The 20,127-nt window shown below is 38.1% G+C and overlaps 2 protein-coding genes across 2 annotated transcripts; both read left to right on the plus strand.

The window, feature by feature from the left end:
- Window positions 1-601: 601 nt before the first annotated feature.
- On the plus strand, window positions 602-12,710 carry LOC114279243 (protein SAWADEE HOMEODOMAIN HOMOLOG 2). The gene is made up of 9 exons (XM_028221467.2): window positions 602-863; window positions 2,053-2,138; window positions 2,246-2,291; window positions 2,364-2,514; window positions 10,042-10,117; window positions 10,247-10,298; window positions 10,824-10,967; window positions 11,076-11,195; window positions 12,169-12,710. The coding sequence occupies exons 1-9, from the start codon at window positions 810-812 to the stop codon at window positions 12,610-12,612; spliced, it is 1,173 nt and encodes a 390-aa protein (XP_028077268.1). The 5' UTR covers window positions 602-809; the 3' UTR covers window positions 12,613-12,710.
- LOC114279242 (GroES-like zinc-binding alcohol dehydrogenase family protein) lies at window positions 12,169-19,350 on the plus strand. The gene is made up of 7 exons (XM_028221466.2): window positions 12,169-14,810; window positions 16,302-16,529; window positions 16,705-16,778; window positions 17,535-17,694; window positions 17,861-17,980; window positions 18,084-18,192; window positions 18,943-19,350. The coding sequence occupies exons 1-7, from the start codon at window positions 14,550-14,552 to the stop codon at window positions 19,122-19,124; spliced, it is 1,134 nt and encodes a 377-aa protein (XP_028077267.2). The 5' UTR covers window positions 12,169-14,549; the 3' UTR covers window positions 19,125-19,350.
- Window positions 19,351-20,127: the final 777 nt, after the last annotated feature.

Raw genomic sequence — 20,127 nt, forward strand, 5'->3', positions numbered from 1 at the left:
ATTCGGCACATATATTATGTTCGGCTTCCCATTCTCGTAGGATACAGCCGATTAATATCAGTCTTCTAAGGTACGCACCTTCTGATTTTGCCATTATTCGGCTCCCACACCTATAATGACAAATTATTATTGTCTTCTGATACCTTTGTGATAAATTTATTATGTATAATAATTTTAAGAATCATGCCTTGTGAGGTTGAATTCTAAACGCATAGATCATCCATATAAAAAATAAATTTCATCATATATTTATAAACATAAGAAAAAAAAAATCACATTTTATTTATAAAACGAATGACAAATGTAATTATAAATTTAAACTATTTATTTTTTAAAATAAAATACTATTTATTCATATATTTATAATTATTCAATGAAATTAATTTTTTATACGAATAATATTTATTGTGATAATTTATAAAATAAACGATTCAAATCATCCGTCCTAGTTTAGAATTAACGTCATATAAAAAGAGTATGAAAAAATATGAAGAAATAAAATACGATAAGGAGTCTATCTCATAGTGAAAAAAAAAAAGCACGACAAAAGGTAATTTATAAATCAATATTGAAAGAATTACTAAACTTTATTATTAAATATAAGAAAATTATCTTAAAATAGTTTGGAACAGAAAATCGAAAGTACCAAACGCCCCTTAAAACTTTGAAGCTTCCGATTCCACAAGGTTTGAGCCGAAGCCCAACCCCTCTCTCTCTCTCTCTCTCTCTCTCTTCCCCAAACTCCACAGTTTTCAGCTCTCTCTCTCTCACAGAGTTGGAATTGATCGAGGCTTCAGGAAGAGGAATCGATGGGGAGACCACCGAGTAACGGTGGCCCAGCCTTCCGCTTCAACCCAAATGAGGTTTTTAACTTCTCTCTATCTCTGCTTTCTTCTCTTTGTTTCTGCATAAATGTGAAAATTCATCCAAATGTTCGCTCAATTTTGTTCTTAATTTCCATAATCGTGTATTTGTTGTTGATATTCGTTGGAAAGATTGAGATTTGCTTTTCTTCAAAAGTTGAAACCAAAATCTTCGAATTTTCGCGCCCAGGACCATGTTGTTATGTGATTAACGTTAATCGTAGTTATTTTGTTTTTTTATGTTTATTTATTTTGTTTTATTTTATTGGAGAGTTTTGTGTTTCTTCAACATCTTTGAACCCCGGAGATGCACACCGGAGATCTATATGTGATTCTATATGTTTTAGTCATTCACTAACAATTGATCCACCCCCATGAAGCGTTTTGACTCATTTAGGCCACTTGCCCGGCTTGTGCTCGGTAATTATCCGGTATGTGGGGGATGGGTGATTGTATGTACTGGGGAGTGGGGACTAGTTGGGCAAAGCCCTGATACCCACGTTACCAAAAAAAAAAATAAAAAATGAAAAGTTGACTGTCACATGAAATTTTCCGTTTTTAATTCAACAAATTTAAAATATGCGACTTTATAAATAATTTAATTCAAATTTGTGTAAGCTTCACAAAGGGCAGATATTGAATCTCCTTATATAAGATTAGGTAATTTTTTGTGTTTAGGAAGGATTACTACATTTTTAGTTTAATAGACAAAGTTAGCTTGTTTTGTTTTTAAAGGCAAACGCTGATAATTATCCAATTTGTATATGAACTAATTTTTAAAATTTTCAAATTAATTCAGATTTCTAGGACAACCAGAAGGCTGTAATAGTTTTGCCTCTACATTTTTTCTTTTGGGATTATGATCTTGTCTAGATTATGAAATTTTCAAGCTGACAGAAGCTTCTGGTGGTTAGTTTGGATCTGTTACGTTTTTGGGCTTTATTCTTTTGCTAGTCCACAGAATTTTATATGGATATGAGTAAAATGATTTTCAACAACCCACAAACTCTAATGTGTTATGTGAACAGTTGTGTGCCACTGCATCTTCTTTCAAAAATATGGGAGAAGTTGTTCATACATAATTTGGAATGCATTCCAATACAACCTCTCTATTTGGAATATGGGTATTTGTTTAGTGCATGTGTTAATTGCTTTCTATGATTTAAGTCATTATTGTCTCTTTCTTAAGGTTGTGGAGATGGAAGCTATTCTGCAAGAACATAAGACTCAGATGCCAGCACGTGAAGTCCTTGTAGCTCTTGCAGATAAGTTCAGGTATGTAGTTAATGTGGATTAATTTAATAATTCAAACAATTGGAAACTTATTGCTTGCCTTGTTAGTGTCATAAGTCAGGTCATGATGTGGTTTTCTTTGGTTACAGCGCTTCAGAGGAACGGTCAGGAAAGATTGTAGTTCAAATGAAGCAAGTAAAATATTTCTCCTTTACTGCATGTTGATGACTTACCAAGAATCTTTAGCTAATCTAGATTTTTGTGTAGGTGTGGAATTGGTTCCAGAATAGGCGGTATGCTATCAGGGCGAAAGCAGCTAAGACTCCTGGGAAGTTAAGTGTGTTGCCTATGCCTCGGGATGAGTCAACTGTCGTGAGAAATGTCTCTCAAGCCCCTCAATCTGTAACTGTTCCTTCAGGTATGCTTAAAACTATTCCAGCTTCTTGAGTTTTGGCACATTTATCTTCTTAAAACTATTCAATGTGTAACTGTTCCTTCACCTATATTTACTGCAGTAATTCTGCTTCTAGTTTGTATCCGGGATTGATGTTGCTACATAATGAACCGTACTTTGGATACTCAATTACCTTTGTGATTTCGTATTTATTTAAATGTTGTGATCACACCTTTGATGGTTGTGTTGCCAATATGCCCACTACGTAGTTATCCAAAAATAAATAAAAACGTGGCTACTACATTGTTACTTCGCAGTCTTTATTTGTGCAAGGCATTTCATATATATTCTCTTTTATAGCTACAATATTTTTTCTAGTTTGAACAGTTAACTTGGAGACAATATTGTAGTATCCCAAGGGATGGCTTAGTAGTGTAGGTTTGTGTCATGACCCAAACCCGCCCCCGTAGGTTAAGGACATGACCGGCCAGTAATCATGAGATTACCTACGGCCTCAAACCAAAACAAATGTATTTTTAACAGAGATATTGGGGGCCGAACGGAAGCAGTTCAAAACTTTGTCCATAGAGCTGTGCTTACATGGCACATCCATACAACCAAACACATACATTAATAACTCACAACAGAAATGCAGTAGCATAAGTTCTGTACAAACAGGATCATCTAAAAACTAAGTCTACCCATGACAACTATATACAGACATATGTAAAGTCCTCGCCAACATGACAAAAATAAAATAACATAGCAGAAAGGCGAAGACAGGTCTCGTGCATGAGACACTAGGGCTGACTCTCCAAAACTTGGTTGTTCCACACAAACTTCACTGGGGCTAGGTCTAGACCTCTCTTGGCTCACCTACAAACACATGAATGAGCGTGAGCGATAGCCCAGTGAATAATATCAAATATGAAGATACAAACAATATGTATAACAACATACTCCGAACGGCCTTGGACCTAATTCACATTTTTATTTAACATTTATATACGCAATTTAAGTCAAGTGACTGTGGTTTCAAATGTACTGGCCTTTGGCCAATTTATCTTTCATTCCTGTCAAATGGCCTCTGGCCCACTCATTTGTGTCAAAACGGCCTTTGACCCATCCATTCATGTCAAGACGGCCTTTGGCCCATCCATTCATGTCAAAACGGCCTTCGGCCCATCCATTCACGTCAAAACGGCCTTTGGCCCATCTATTCATGTCAAAACGGCCTTCGCCCCATCCATTCATGTCAAAACGGCCTTTGGCCCATTTATTTATGTCAAAACGGCTTTCGGCCCAATCATTTATGTCAATCGGTTGTCCATAATTCAAACTAGCAAACTGGTAGAGAAATAAGCAATTGGACAATTGACAAACTTCAAAATATCGATGTTACTCACAGTGATCGGTTGATTGGTTTGCCCTGGAGTTCGACCCTACACAGTCCATGAATACAAAATGGTTACCAACAATTCAATCTGTTCTTAAATTCACATTTTTCTCTTTAGGCTTTATTCTTATCTCTTTAATTTAATTACAATGCTCAATGCATGCCTAAGAGTACTTAGAAGTGAAAGAGAACAGAAAACGGAACTCAGAATGCATAAATAAAATTTCAGAAAACAGGGTCTCCGCTCGAACGTGAACTTTCCTGCTCGAGCGGACCCTTGAGGCCTGCAAAAGTATTGGGAGCGTCAAAATTATGCTCGAGCTTGAAGTCTAGCGCTCGAGCGGAATGCCTCTCTTCGTGGCTCCCCGCTTGAGCGTGAAATTACCCCGCTCGAGCGGATGCCATGTCTGCAAAAAGTGCTGGATGCATCATTTTTACGCTCGAGCGTGAACTCGGACGCTTGAGCTGAAGGTCTGTCTACATAGCTCCCCGCTCGAGCGTGGACTTTTCCCCCTCGAGCGGAAATCCATGTCTGCAAAAATACTAGGAGCACGAAATTCATGCTCGAGCGGCGAGCGGACTTCAAATTTCTGGAAAATCCAGAATATGTTCTTGAGCTTCAACTTCAAATTCAAAGGCTCCAAATGTATGATTTTGACTCAAACTTCATGTATATGTGTACTAACATGGTACAAACACTAGATTACAATATTTTTAAGCTCAATTTCATAAATCAAACCCATGCATGGCTCATTCTCCACCAAATTCATTATTAACATAGCAACTTCATGCATTCAAAGCTTCTACTCCCATAGATTGTACATGCATGTGACATATAACTCTCATTCTCATCCCATATGATGAAAAGATGGTCAACACATGGATTTCAACTAATATTCAACATGAGTCATGTAATTCAAGTCCAAATATACAAATTCAAGACAACTACACACATGCATACATACATTGACCTTTAATTCAACAAAACTAACCCAATTTCATGTCAAACTTACTATTGATTACCCAATTAGCTTGAACACACAAAATTACAATCTAGAACCCATGAGATACTTACCTAGGAGCTTAATTCTCCCAATATATAGCAAAATCTTGGGTTTAATCTTCCAATTCTCCACAAACTTGAGCCAAACACAACTTTTCTCCTCTTACCCTCTCTAGCCGACCCTCTCTTTACTCTTAGAGTCAAAAATCAGCCAAGATGCAACAAAATAGGAGAATTGAGGTGTGGTGCCCCTTTTACAACAATTCCCACTAACTTAATTTAATAATAATAAATAATTAGGCACTAATTCAATAATTTAATCAACTTAATTTGGTCCGAATCAGTTTTCAATTAAATTTCACCGTAGGCTCTAAAAATCACACTAATCACAATGACGTAATCAATTCCGGGTTCTGTGGCCGATAAGGCCTTCAATTTAATTTTCAAAGCAGACAATCAAATAGATATTCTTACGGTGAACAGATAGAAATTCAAAATCACATATTTTCATATAATGGCACACAAAATCATATTAAACACATAATCATACTTAGGTTAAGGACCAATTAACATATTACGGGACAGGGGTATCACAGTTTGGGACTTAGGAGATTGCTCCTCTGTAGGTCTCAAGTTCGAAACCTCATAGGTGCTATCAATCTTTGTGTTGGGCCGGTCCATGCGGAGCTTTGCTCTAACTTTAATTGAGGCCCCCGTTAGTGGACGGTGGGATTGGTCCCCAGGAATTGGTCGAGATGCGCGTAAGTTGGTCTGGACACCTTGAGATATCCCAAAAAAAAAAAATTATATTGTAGTACACAAATCTAGCCTAAGAGAATCCACTCACAGCATGAATGGCTTGGGCCACTAGGCATAGAAAAAAGCTTAAGACATGCCCAAATGCAACACCCATGCAGGAGGGGAGAAAACACTCTTAACCTTAAAATAAAACTCCCACAGCTAGAGAGGCTAGGGAAAAAAAAAACAAAACAAAAATGATTGAGAACTCTAATTTTGGAGCTCCCACCATGTGATGTGATGTTATGCTTGCTTGTTTGTGTGTGTGTGTGTGTGTGTTTTTTTTTTTTTTTCCCCCTATGCCACATCACTAGAGCTCAAATTAGAGCTCTAGTTTTAGAGCTCTTAATCACTAAAAAAAAAAATCCTCAAACAATCTCTCAGAACTAGAGAGAATAGAGACTCAACTTAAAACATATAACTAAAGAAGTTTGTGAACCCGTCCTTGCCCTTGCTTCAATGAAGTTGGTTGTTTGCTAGGGGTGAACATGGTTCGGTTTAGTTGGAAGTCAAGGACCAAACTGCTACTTACAGTTTCATAAAATTTGGAACTAAACCAAATCATGAAAATCATGGAACCATGACTTATAGCAACCTGCCATCATTTTGTGAGTTAACAGCTTGCTCTTAACTCCAGGGATTGGTTAATCTTTAGGAATTGATGAGACAAATTTGATAAATGAAACTCAAAGTGGGTAAGTTTTACATAGCCAGCTTCTCTGGTTCCAGCATTTTTCTGTGCCACTGCAGTGAGGAATATAAAATAACTCTTAACAACAGTTAAATGTATGGGTCCACTTACTCCTTGGTGCAAAGCAGTCTGCCTAAAATATAATCGACTTCTTGGTGCAAGACATTCTGCCTGTCCTCTTGCTCTTTACTGATTTATGAGTCTTAGTTTCTATTTCAGAAGACATCCTTTTTATGTTTTTCTTCGTATCTTGCTTTATTTGTGTTAAAATCCACCTACTCTCCACCTACTTCACCCACTTAAACCTACTCCACTAAACCTAACCCACTACACCACTACCACCTCACCTACTCCACTAAACCTAACCCACTACACCACTACCACCTCCACTTCACCTACTCCTTACCTACTACACACTCACCCTCTTCTATATATAGGAATTATGAATCATTGTAATTGATATAACATTACATCAATCAATAATAATACATACAATTTATTCTCTCTCTTTCTCTATACATTATTTCTTACATGGTATCAGAGCGATAAGATTTAAGCCTGTATTTCTTTCTCACCGGCGGGCAGCCGGCCGACACCTTTGCCTTTGCTGCCCGCTGGAATTTTCTACACATACCTTCCACTCTCCACAGCCGTAACTCTGCAAGAAGAGAAACTTCGCTCCATCATTTTCTTCCACGAATCTTCTTCGTGGCTTTCGAGCTCGTCTCTCACTATCTCGTGCAATCGATCTTTGCACTTCATCGCCACATGTGAGCAACCGTGGCCGTCGTAAACGCTGAAAAAGTGCAAATCCGCCGGATTCTGACTACTCCGGCGGCAAAGCAAGGGGTGAATGGCCACAGCGTCTTCCATATCTCTCCTCCTTCCACGCACAGAAGTCATGCCTAACTTAGGGCATTTCTGAGCCACCTCAGGCTCGTTTGTCACATTTGAAGTCGGAGATGCACTCTGTTTCGCAGACGTTGTCTCTGATTCACCGTTCTCCACCAAACGACCTTCACTAATCACGCAATTCTCAACTGCTTTTCCGCACTCAGACAGCTTCGAATCTGCCACCAAAACATCCAATTTCTGACGTTTTCTACCGTGCTCTTCCAGATTCTTCTCAGCTTGGTGATAGATTTTTCATAATGGTTGCTACCGCCGCTACTTCTGCATTTTTTCCAGTTGCATCTCCTCCACCCGATTCTGGTGCCAAGACATCCAGCAAGCTTGGAGGACCTCCAGCAAATGTGGATGCACGAGGGATTAAATCAAAATCTGCTGCCACTGGGGGTTTGCAGGTTAAGGCCAATGCACAAGCCCCTTCCAAGGTAAACGGTACCAAAGTTGGTGTAATGGAGGGGCTCAAGAGTGAGGATGATTCGCCATCACTTCACCAAAGGACTTTTATCAACCAACTGTTCACCCACGTTGGGCAGTGTTACAGCTGCAAATTTGTCTTCTTATCACGTGAGGTGATGATGAGATTTGTGAATTATTTGAAGTGGTTTGAGCTGGAATGCATATCTTCAGAAAAGGAATGTGCCGGTAAACCTAAGATAAACTATGTTAATCTGTTACAATGTGTCTCTCTCTCACTTTACTTTTTCCACCACCCACAACACATTATCATCGCCATTCCCTAACCCACATGGACTTGTTCCCATCGTTTCATACAACTCATCATTCATCCCACTAGAATATATAGAATATATATATATATATATTTAAAAAAAAAAAAAAAAACAATACAAATTTGCACACCAAACCTTCCCTTATTTTATTCATGTTGGGGCTCACCCCGATCACCATTTTACACCAAAAAAAAAAAAAAAAAAAAAAAAAAAAAACAACCACAAGATTTGTTTTCTTTTCTGCAGACGGCCACCCACCGATCTCACTTTTTCGCCTATTCCGCCGGTCTTTTCTTCTTGCCTCCGTCCTGGGCGGCCCTTGACGGTGTTGCCTCCGTGTTTCCCACTCCACTGGGCACGATCACTCCACCCTGCTCCTCCACTACAGCATATGGCGGACCTCCAAATCGGAACATAACGGTGGCCTTCCGCTTCAGCTCCTTATTTTCCGCCTTTAGCACACTTATCTCTGCTCGCGCATCCTTATACATGCGTTGGAGCAGAGCCAGCTGGGAGTTTAACTGCTGCACCTCATTTGCCCTACTCTGCAGCCGGTTCGACAAGTTTGTCACCGCAGTCATAGTTTCAACACAGGACTTCAATGTATACTGATTAGCTTCAATATCCGTTTGCACTGCCATTTTTTGCTCCACTGACCGCATCGGAAAGTTCAACGGAGCAAAACCAGAGGTGTTTGGTTGAGGTTCACAGGCCACCGCACCAGTTATCTCTCTTGTTGACTCGTTGAGGTCGGGAAAGAGAGTGAGCAGACCACGGGAAGAAGAGGCTATGTTCTGGGTAGCTGAACGGGAAGAAGAAGCCATATTTTTGGGTTGCTGAGTGTTTCAGAGAAGGGTTAGTTACAGAATGTTACAGAGAACGAAGAGGTTTCAACTGGTTTGTTATGCTTCCAAGCCTCAGACTTCGCTTTGGTTTATAAAGACAGAGACGACGAGGCCGACACGCGCTCTGTCAATCACGTGCATCGTCGCGTGTCAGGCGCCCCTTTTGATGGCTCGACGCTTCCTGTCGGGCACGTCTTTTGATGAAGTGGGCGCGCCTTTTGATGGCACATCTTTTTATGAATTGGGCACGCTTTTTGATGGCACGCCTTTTTATGGATTGGGCACACCTTTTGAGGGTGCGACTTTTTAAGGGTCCGGCAAGACTCTGTAAACTGTCCCGACATTGATTCCGGTTAGCTCCTTCATGGGTCCGACAAGACTCTGTAAACTGTCCTGACATTGATTCCGGTTAGCTCCTTTATGGGTCCGACAAGACTCTGTAAACTGTCCCGACATTGATTCCGGTTAGCTCCTTTATGGGTCCGACAAGACTCTGTAAACTGTCCCGACATTGATTCCGGTTAGTTTCTACAAGGGTCCAGCAAGACTCCGTAAACTGTCACAACAACTGTCACAGCATTATCTGCTACAACGGTCCGACATGACCCCATAAACTGTCTTCTACATCGGTCTGACACCGCCATCCAGTGTCCTCTACACCGTTATGACACCACCATACAGTGTCCTCTACAACGTTATGACACCCCCATACAGTGTCCTCTACAACGTTATGACACCACCATCCAGTGTCTTCACCAATGGTCTGACACGACCATACAGTGTCACCTATCCTCTTTTATTTTTTATGTATTTTCTTATTTTGTTACTCTCTCCAAACTCAAGTTGGTTAGTTCCTATCCCCCTTGAGTTTGCGGGGGGCTGTTAAAATCCACCTACTCTCCACCTACTTCACCCACTTAAACCTACTCTACTAAACCTAACCCACTACACCACTACCACCTCACCTACTCCACTAAACCTAACCCACTACACCACTACCACCTCCACTTCACCTACTCCTTACCTACTACACACTCACCCTCTTCTATATATAGGAATCATGAATCATTGTAATTGATATAACATTACATCAATCAATAATAATACATACAATTTATTCTCTCTCTTTCTCTATACATTATTTCTTACAATTTGTTTTTCCTTATTGTCTTGTTCTGCAGTTCAAAGTGCAGGAAGGACTGTTTCAGATAATTCTCAGTTGGAGTTTGAAGCTAAATCTGCCAGGGATGGTGCATGGTTAGTATTCTGGCTTTTAACTTTTAGAACTTCTGGCTTCAGGGTGCTGATTAGTTGATGGCTGCTGACATCCTTTCTGATAACATTAGTCTTTGTTTGATATAATTAATTTTGTGTTCCCTTCCTCAGGTATGATGTTGCAACGTTTCTATCTCATAGATCTCTTGAGACGGGTGATCCGGTAATTCTTGAAAATGATTTCCCCTTTACATATTAATATAAATTGTTACAACTTACATAAATTGTTACAACTAACACGGAAGAGTTGAATCCTACTAATTCATTTTATTTCTTAGTTGTCCGGATTGTTGTCGTCAATTATTTTGTGCAACTGTTACGTTACGTCACATTATTTTATTCTTAAGGATGCACAATAAATTCTGTGCAAGTATTGTAAAGAGCCACACCAAACTGACACTTCATGGCCACTTCATCCAGTGGCATACTTGTTAGACCCTTCATGAACTATCAGATTCCACCTGATGTGTATGCTCTATGTAGTATAATGAATGGAGCAAAGTGTTTGTTACTGAATTGTCCTCAAATGGTGTACTGTTGATAGGCAAAATCTGATACCTACCCTTAAACAACAGTAGTCTTTTTCCTTGAATGTTTGTTACATACTCTGGTTCATTTATGACTTGCTCTTGTTTCTTTGCTAGCCTTTTTTTCTAACATTATGGCTCAAATTCTGCTGGCCATTCAGGATGTTCTAGTTCGGTTTGCTGGTTTTGGACCAGAGGAAGATGAATGGGTTAATGTTCGCAGGCATGTCAGACAACGGTCTCTTCCATGCGAAGCATCAGAATGTGTTGCAGTTCTTCCAGGAGACCTCATACTCTGTTTTCAGGTGTGAATGTTTTTATAATAATACCATGGAATAGTCATGTATCTCAACTTAAGAAGTTAAATCAGGTCGTCATAATCCTCTTCTGAAGGTTTTTTATAATTTTTTCAGGAAGGCAAAGAGCAAGCTCTTTACTTTGATGCTCATGTTCTTGATGCACAGAGACGGAGACATGATGTAAGAGGTTGCCGTTGTAGGTTCTTGGTGCGCTATGATCACGATCAGTCTGAGGTATACAATTGAATGTGCTCATGCTCTTTACTTAATGTTGTTTACTATACGAGTATAATCTGGGGTTGATTCAGCTAATTGGCTGGTAACATCTTTTGCTTTTCTTATTGTTTGTCAAAGTGGGAGCGGCTGTTGTAAGATAACATGTCTGTTTTCTTCTTACAAACTTTTTAAGATACTTTAGCATTTTAGAGTTCATTTATTGTAGTGGATCAAGATATCTTTTTCTTTCTCATTGTGATTTTTGGGTTACTATTTCTCAGAGAAAAGGTTCAGTTGGGATAAATGATTTCAAACAGTAACTGCTGCGGTGAGTGAGTATGGTGCCATGGGCAAATGTCATGGAAACAACTTCCAGTTGACATTGTCTCTTGAAAACTTTGTTAAGTAGTTAATTATCAAAAAAAAAATTTTTTTTGTTTTTTTGTTAAGTAGTTTCTTCTAGATGAATGTGGCACCTGACTAGTTGTCTGTATAGACTTTAAAGTAGCTTTCTTCAATCAGTTGGATGACAGAAACATGGGTTTTCATTGAGCAACTTAAATTACTACAAGCAAAATCAGCAGAAGTGGGGGATGGCCAGGGTGCATAGTTTTTCATGCCTTAATGAAGTGATGTTTTGTTGTTCTCGATTATAATTGAAATGGGTTTTCTTCCGCATTATTTTTTGCAACAGCACTTTGCACATTCTCATTCATTCGCAAGCTTTTACCTGGAACAATTCCTTTTTTTAAACCCTTCATTGAAAAAGGAAAAGAAGGCGTCTTTCATTTGTGTTCTACTTCAACATTACACAGCTTTTTCAGGCATGATTTTTTATGTGCTTTCAATTTTGCATCAGATGCAACATACACGCATTAAAAGACATTCTAGCTTACTGTTTAGACCTATTTAATTTACTGCATGTAATGGTGCTTATATTTAGGTGATTCACGTTGGCTAACATTTATTTGGTTCTTAATTTTTCCTTCAGGAAATTGTGCCTCTGAGAAAGGTTTGCCGTAGACCAGAAACTGATTACAGGTTGCAGCAACTTCATGCCATAAACGAATCAGGGTCCGTGAACCAGCAGAAGGGCGGTGATCCTCATACGGGCAACACTTTGAGGGTTTATCCTCCAATTGAAACACCACCACAAAAGCAGCAAAAAGTAGAGGTACATGCAGAGGGTGCAGCAATGGTTCCCCCTGCTTCTCATGGTAATGTGGAAACTAAAGTTCCCCCTGTACCTACGGAAACTAAAATTCCCCCTCCTGTACCCACGGAAACTAGAGTTCTGCAACCAAAAAATTCTGAGGTTAGCACTGCTGGTAATGTGGGAACTTCAGTTGTCCAACCATCTAATGTTACTTTGACAAGTGATGTTGCCACAAACACCATCACCGGTGGCTCTGGTCAAAATATGTCGCTAGGATAGGCGTGGGTAGTTTGACGTCGTTTGTAACTTTCTTGTGGATTGTTATTTGAACTTTAGATTAAATTTCTAGTTCAAAGTTAGTTTAAATTTAGTTCAAATTTCTTCTCTCTAGATGGTGGGTAAATTTTCCAGTTTTGGTGCTGTCCTTTCAACAGCAAAATAGTGTTTTTCAACCCAGCTCACTACAACTGAGTAAGGGTTCTCCCTTAGGGTCTGCTGGATTACAAGTTATAGGAAAGAGTCAAGAGAAAAGGTTTGGGCCAAGAATCTTGTGTTTCCAATTATTTTGTTGTTCCTTTGTCTCAAAACCCTTACAGTATATCGAATCATGTGAGAATTTTGAGCGAGATTTTTACATAATCCACTGGTTGTAAGTGTTTTGAGACAAGAAGTCTTGAGGGATTTGAGACAGGACAACTTGTGCCGAAAGATTGCAATCCTGTATTGAGAACTCAGTGGCATCTTCTGAAACCCTTTTAAGAGATCCATATGGTTGAGTTACCACTAGGACATGGGATTGGGAAGAAAATGACCAGAAAACAAAAGAAGATTTTTAGCTTTGTTCTTTTATTTTATTTTATTTGCTTTCACTGCAAGAGGCAATGGATCTATGCCTTTGCTTGGCTGCTGGGAAAATCAGGAAGGCAGGGGAACACAAGGAAACTGATCTTGCAGTAGCAGAGCCAACTTCTAAATGAAATGAGAAATTGTTAATGATGTTCGACAGGATTTTAGTGTGTGTGTGTGTGTGTTTTTTTTTTAATTAATTAATTATTTATTTTTTTATGGGTGCGAGATGGCTAATGGTCATGAGAAAGCTCTGATGACAACCTTAGGACACTCTTGACTCCTTTGCACTCTACGGTTTTCCGAATTACAAATGAAAAGTTGTTTCCAAGGCAAAGTGTGCAAACAATTTCCACAAAAGAAGAGTCAACCTGGAAAACATTTGCAAAATTTCCAGTGGATTGTTTTTTAATGAGAAAATTTGCAATATAAAATGAACCCATTTTGTGGGCTTCCTGTCTGAATAATTCGATAAAGCAAGCCATTCACTTAATTGCTAAATAAATTGTTTTATTGTCTAATAGTGGTATGTACTCCCGTTATTTCGGATATTACAACCATATGGACTTACTTTTGATTCGAGATGTTATAATTTATAAATATTTAGGATTTCTAATACCAGATACACAGTATAATAGTTATAATAGTTTATTATAAGTTAAATGTTAATAATTGAAAAGTAAAAGTGAAAGATATTTCTCTCACATTTTGTAATAAGTAGTTTTTAGATTAATTATAAGCAACACTCTTGCATTTTTATTATAATTTTATTTTTTTAATTATTTTATTTTTAATTATAATAATCAAATTATTTACTTTAAAATTAAGTTATACAATAATGACTTGGATCCTTTTTTTTTCTCACCTCCTTGACCCTCTCTTCACTTGATTGGCTATTTTTTCTTTTTTTTTTTTTTTTTTTTTATTCCTTCTCCTCCAATCACCGTCCGTCATGTGTCTGTGGGGTGGTAGGAATAATGATTGGAGAGAGTCTCAATCATCACCCGTAAGAGAAAAAATTATTAATTAGTTCAGTGCGTCACGTGATAATATTTTTCATTAATTATAAATTATCATATTTTTAACATTTAATACAACATTATGAGCACAACCTCGTGCCCAGATCAACCAACACGGACGGCTATAAAAACTGAAGACACAAAATGCGTCCACGCGACTCCCCTCTACGCCCAACTCTCCTCTGTGGTTACAATTACATACGCGTCCCCTCGTCTCTCTCTCTCTCTCTCTCTCTCTCCAACAACTGAATTAGACTACGAAACCCTAACACTCACCACTTGGCCTAGTTCTCGGCATGCTTTCAAGTTTCTGATTCGGAACCTCAGGACTTGTATTTCTGCTCGTTGACGATGCGGTTGTTATTGAGATTCAATGGGTTGAGAAATGCAGCAATTGGAGGTGCCGATTCCGGGCGGTGGCTTTGTTCGCCGTCGTCTTCGAAGAAGCTAGGGTTTAGGTGTATTGTTACTAGCTGCAGAGCCGTGCTTTTGCCGCGGTTCGGTGGGCCTGAAGTCCTTGAGCTCCGTGATGATGCCAACGTTCCTGATCTCAAGCCCAATGAGGTGCTTGTTCGCGCTCGTGCCGTCTCCGTTAATCCTCTCGATACAAGTGTAAGTTCCTAATGCGTTTTTGTTTAAATTGATCACTTTTTATTCACTTTCATGTCTGGTTTGGTTGCTGATGCATTAAATATTGATGAGAGATCGAACAGTGTGTTGGGAATGGGAGGGATTAGACTGAATTTGATGGAATTGGCATTTGAAAATGGAACTTGATATGTTCGGAATTAATGGAATTTTAATTGAATTCTGCTGAATTTGTCCAGCTCAGCTAAGTAGTGCGAGGTTTATTGTCCCATTACTTGGAAAATTATGGAATTTGATAGGTTTGGTGTTTTCATTTTTAGAAGTGAAGGCCTTAGTTATAAATTATATATTAGTTACTTAGAGCATCTCCAATCTTTCACCAATTTTTTCATCAAATTTGAATCCAAATTTGAGTTAAAAGCTTGATTTGATATGAACTACTCCAATCCTTTTATTAAATTTTCATCAAAATATTTTTTAAAAATTCCCCTCTTATCCCAAATTTTTCTTTTCATCAAATTGATGAAAAAAAAATCATCTCTAATGCTTCATCTTTTTAAATTTTCAACAAATTCAAATTTGATGAGTTTTCAATTTGAAGAAAAAAAATGACTTTTCTTTGATTTGATGAACATTTGATGAAAGGATTGGAGATGGTTTTTTACTACTTTTTTTTTATCAAATTTAAATTTGATGAAGGAAAATATGAAGGATTGGAGATGCTCTTAGTATTTAATGTTTAGATTTTTCGTTTCTGTCCTTTTTATGCTCATCCAAATGGAGTGTCAAGCAGATATATATTTTCTTTAGTGGATCATTATAAATATAATGCAGCAGCAAAGAGTAAGATAAGATGAGATTGAATTAAATATCAATTTGACCTTTTGCATGAAATTAGATTAAGCGACACACACCAACTTGGAGATGTAACAGAATATATATGATGATGGAAGTAAAGTGTTTCTCTCTTGATGGAATGTTGTTGGTGGTTAAATTTATGAGAATGTATTTTAACAAGTACCACTTGCTTTGAAAGTGCTATGTGAAAAAAAATAGTGGAGTTAACTCTGGGTTGGATTGGTTAATTTATCTTGTTTTTGGAAGTCGGAAGATACTATCGGAATCAAACTCGCTTTTTATTTATTCAATTTTAGGTGAGAATACTGGCGTTGCTCATGCTGATGTATGAATGTCTTATGGAAAGAATCATGTTTGAAATTTGATCAGTGACCTAAGCATGATGCGACTTATTTTAATGCAATTGGATGGATCCAATAGCAGAAGAATATTGCTTGAAGCATCTGAACTCCATATTAATCATTTGTTTGATAAGATTCTATGTAAGAAAAACCTAGTTTTCTAGCATGGTGATGTTCTCTAGAATTTTGCTCGTGCTTAATCCTTGGGTACTGTGCTTTATCTTTGGGAATGTAAATCTGTTACATTTTGTTTTGTTGTATGAATCACGTATCGGAGTTTGTATTTATCCAATATTACAAATTTTAATATTTCCAGATGCGATCAGGCTATGGTCGTTCCTTATTTGAACCACTTTTGCCACTCATTTTGGGTCGTGATGTTAGCGGTGAAGTTGCAGCTATTGGAGCTTCTGTCCGATCTCTGAGTGTTGGGCAGGAAGTGTTTGGTGCACTGCATCCAACTGCTGTACGGGGTACTTATACAGACTATGCAATTCTTTCAGAAGATGAACTTACTGCAAAACCAGTATCAATCTCACATGTGGTATGTCTTTAGAGTACTTACCTTTCCTGGCCTTTTCACCTACTTGTATGATCTGGTTTTCTCATTATTATATCATTTATTTAGTTTACCATTTTACCTGTCAAGTGTTATTCAGATGCATTTGATTATAAATTGCAATTTCATGGACCTTTTATCAATTATTGTGACCATGCAGGAAGCAAGTGCCATTCCGTTTGCTGCTCTGACTGCATGGAGGGCTTTGAAAAGTACTGCTAGGATAACCCAAGGGTCTGCTTGTAATTCTGAAGTAACATTTTGTTTTGGAGTGTAAATTTTGGTGAAATATATAGGTGTTCATAATATTTACTGAGTATGTTTATATCAATAATATCACAAGTATTTTATAGGTATTTAGAAGTTCCACTTCTAGATGCTTTCCCTCTGCATTTGGGAAGACAAGCCATGACCTATCTGGTATTCCTTGGAGTCATCTTAGTTTATATCATTATGGAGTTACGAAAGAGTATTCACCCAAAAAAATAGAGCTATGAAAGAGAAACGTTTTGTGAGATCCCTCATCATCTCATTCTAATAACGAGAGATATTTTAATTTTCTTTGAAAGCCATAGTGTAGTCATATTATCTTCATTTATTTGGAGCCAAATGAATGACTATTTTGATTAGATGTTCATTTGTTGCTTGTTAAGTTGTTATAAAACTAAAATATTGTTCTGAAATTTTATTAATGATGACACATTGATCTTAGTTAACAGTTTGTCAACAATAAAAATAGAGAATTAGAAGACACTGAGTCAATTACAATATGGTTCTCCAGATTGTCATACCAATGAATATGCTTTTGATTGCTATAATCCTTCCCCTGCCCCCTGCCCCCTGCCCCCTCCCAGTTTGGTGATAAAGCATGTTGTCATTCCAAAATGTTTCATGGCGTTGTTGTGTTCAGTGTTCGATAATATCTGTGTGGATTGTGCAAGATTTTTTGGGTATTTTCTCATGATTGCATTTTCAATCCCGTCTCTACAGACAAAGGGTGTTGGTGGTTGGTGGAGGAGGAGCTGTCGGTTTTGCAGCAATTCAGCTTGCAGTAGCTGCAGAGTGCCATGTTTCAACTACATGTGGAAGTGAAAGTATAGATCGGGCTATGGCAGCTGGAGCTGAGCAGGCTGTGGACTATACTACTCAGGTGATGATCAATAAAGAGCGCATCTCATTTGTTCCATTGCCAGTTGTTGGAGATTTTGATGATTGTATAGCGTGCCTGTTTTCCATTCTAATCTTTGGGTTGGGTATAATATTTAAATTTCCCCCCATAGAGTTAACCATTTTCTTTTTTAATTTTTTATTTATAGGACATTGAATCAGCACTAAAAGGGCAATTTGATGCTGTTTTGGACACAATTGGTGTACTGGAGACAGAAAGGACAGGCATCAATCTTTTGAGGAGAGGTGGACACTATATGACGTTGCAAGTGAGAGATGGAAACTTTAACTACTTTACTTGCTTTTTTCACTAATATGGAATCTTCAGATGCACATTGACATTTCAATAATTTTGGCTGTCTTTTCCTGTAGGGGGAGGCGGCATCACTGACTGACAGATATGGGCTGGCTGTAGGGCTCCCTATTGCTTCTGCTATTTTGCTGAAGAAACAGATTCAATACCGATATTCTCACGGAATAGGTACAGGAAAACCTCTTTATAGCTTCGTAATTTGATCAGGTTATTTGGTGGAAATTGGATGTTAGTGACCGTTGTTCTAAATTGTGAGGTTGTGACCCTAAGATTCATTGGAAGGAGAAACTTGAAGCTGAAAACCTGAAACTTGAGATGGTGGATGTTTGTTTTGAGTAAAATTTTCACAGTTTGCTGTTAGTGCCAGAAGCCAGCGACTTTTTTTACTTTCATGCGAATTTCTGCTAGCAGGTTGTCTGAGAATACCCTTTTTGTGTCTTAAAGTTCCTGCAATTTGGATTACCTCCAAAAGGAGAAAAAAGCTGTTGTATGAGTAACATGTCAAATTTTTTTTCCTATGAGTAAGCTCTTACAATTACGACTCTTGTCAAAATTTGGTGTTTCATGGCACTCCATTCTCCAAACCTAACAAGATCAATTCACAATGTGATTTGACCCAACCTGGATGACTCTGTTTTATGATGCAGCTTCTTGTTCTCCTGTATCACTTGGCTATGAAACTTTGTTGTCTGTATAGGATTGTTTTTGTTTGTTTTTCTCTGTTTTGAGTTCCAGAAAGTGAAACAAATGTTCCTGATCGTCTCCTGTAATTTGTTCCATTTTAGTTATTTTCCTGCTGTGTATGCGTGGAAATGCTTTTACAATTCCTTTAGCTGTCCAAGACTTCCTCTCTATAGGCAACGATATTTCCTCTAGTTGTCAATTGGACCAATATATTTCTTTTACTTAATGGTGCAGAATATTGGTGGACTTATATGAGGGCTGATGCTGAAGGTTTGGCTCAGATTCGTCGGCTCTCTGAGGTCGGGAAGTTGAAAATTCCTGTGGAGAAGACATTTCCCATTACACAGGTGAGGGAGGCTCATGAAGCCAAAGATAAAAGGCGCATTCCTGGTAAAGTTGTTCTGGAACTTGATTGAATATAGACAAATCCATGAGCCCAAACTGATATAGTTCACAGGTAGAATCATGAAACAAACTTTAACCCGCCTTTTTTTCATTTTTGTTATTTGGATTGGAGACTGGAGGCTCCATTTGCCAATCCTCCCCGTACAATAAGTATGATCATCTTGTATAGGAAACTGAGTGGGATTTTTGTGAAATGAACTTTTAAAATTTTAATTGGCAATCTGTAAATTCTCAGTCTCTTCTTTTGTTGTTTCATGAAGCAGTTAACTATCGTGCCTGTGAAATTTTACTGCTCCATAATCCTTGCCCTATATTAACTGAACACGGTGAGTGGTGAGTGATAGATGACTATTAGGTCCTTTCTGCCAGTCAAAAATTCTTTTGATTTGGGTTGGGATTGGGAAGGAATCAAAATCATCAATCTACAAGTTCCAAAACTAAAAGGTTCACTAATTTCTTTGTGGGCATAGAAAAACCAAATTAGGAGTGGGGTCTTTGTTAGTGTTGCTGGGTTTGGGTGGGAAATCCGAAACTTCTAAGCATGTCGAGGAAACTTCTTCCCTTGGCAAGGCGCTCCACTTCTTCCAGATTGAGCTTCAAACATCCCACCTCTTTCGTTAAATCCTCATTTCTTTTCTTCAGGGCCTATACACAGCCAGCCAAAAACCCCAACAAACTTTTATAAAAAATTAAAAAATTAAAAGAAGGGTAATAATTATTATTAATAATTGAAAGTGTAACTAAATTTCATGTAAGTGGTTACCTCGAGTTCTTGCCTCTGGAGTTCCTCCTTCCTAGCTTCAGCTCTGGAGTTTCTTTGCACCTCATATCAAAGCCAGTCCTGCAACTTACGTGTCAACTTAATAGCTGGTTTTGGTCAGTGCAAATCTTAAAGTTTATATATATATAATTTTTAGGTTTGGTGATGGAACAAATTAATAGAAGGAATTATTGTGTGGGAAATAATATGGGGTTATGTATGGTGCTGTTGGGTGAGAGAGACTGACCGAGAAC

This window comes from Camellia sinensis, chromosome 8 (genome assembly GCF_055761805.1).
Source record: "Camellia sinensis isolate YWXY chromosome 8, ASM5576180v1, whole genome shotgun sequence".
Taxonomy (NCBI): Eukaryota; Viridiplantae; Streptophyta; class Magnoliopsida; order Ericales; family Theaceae; genus Camellia; species Camellia sinensis.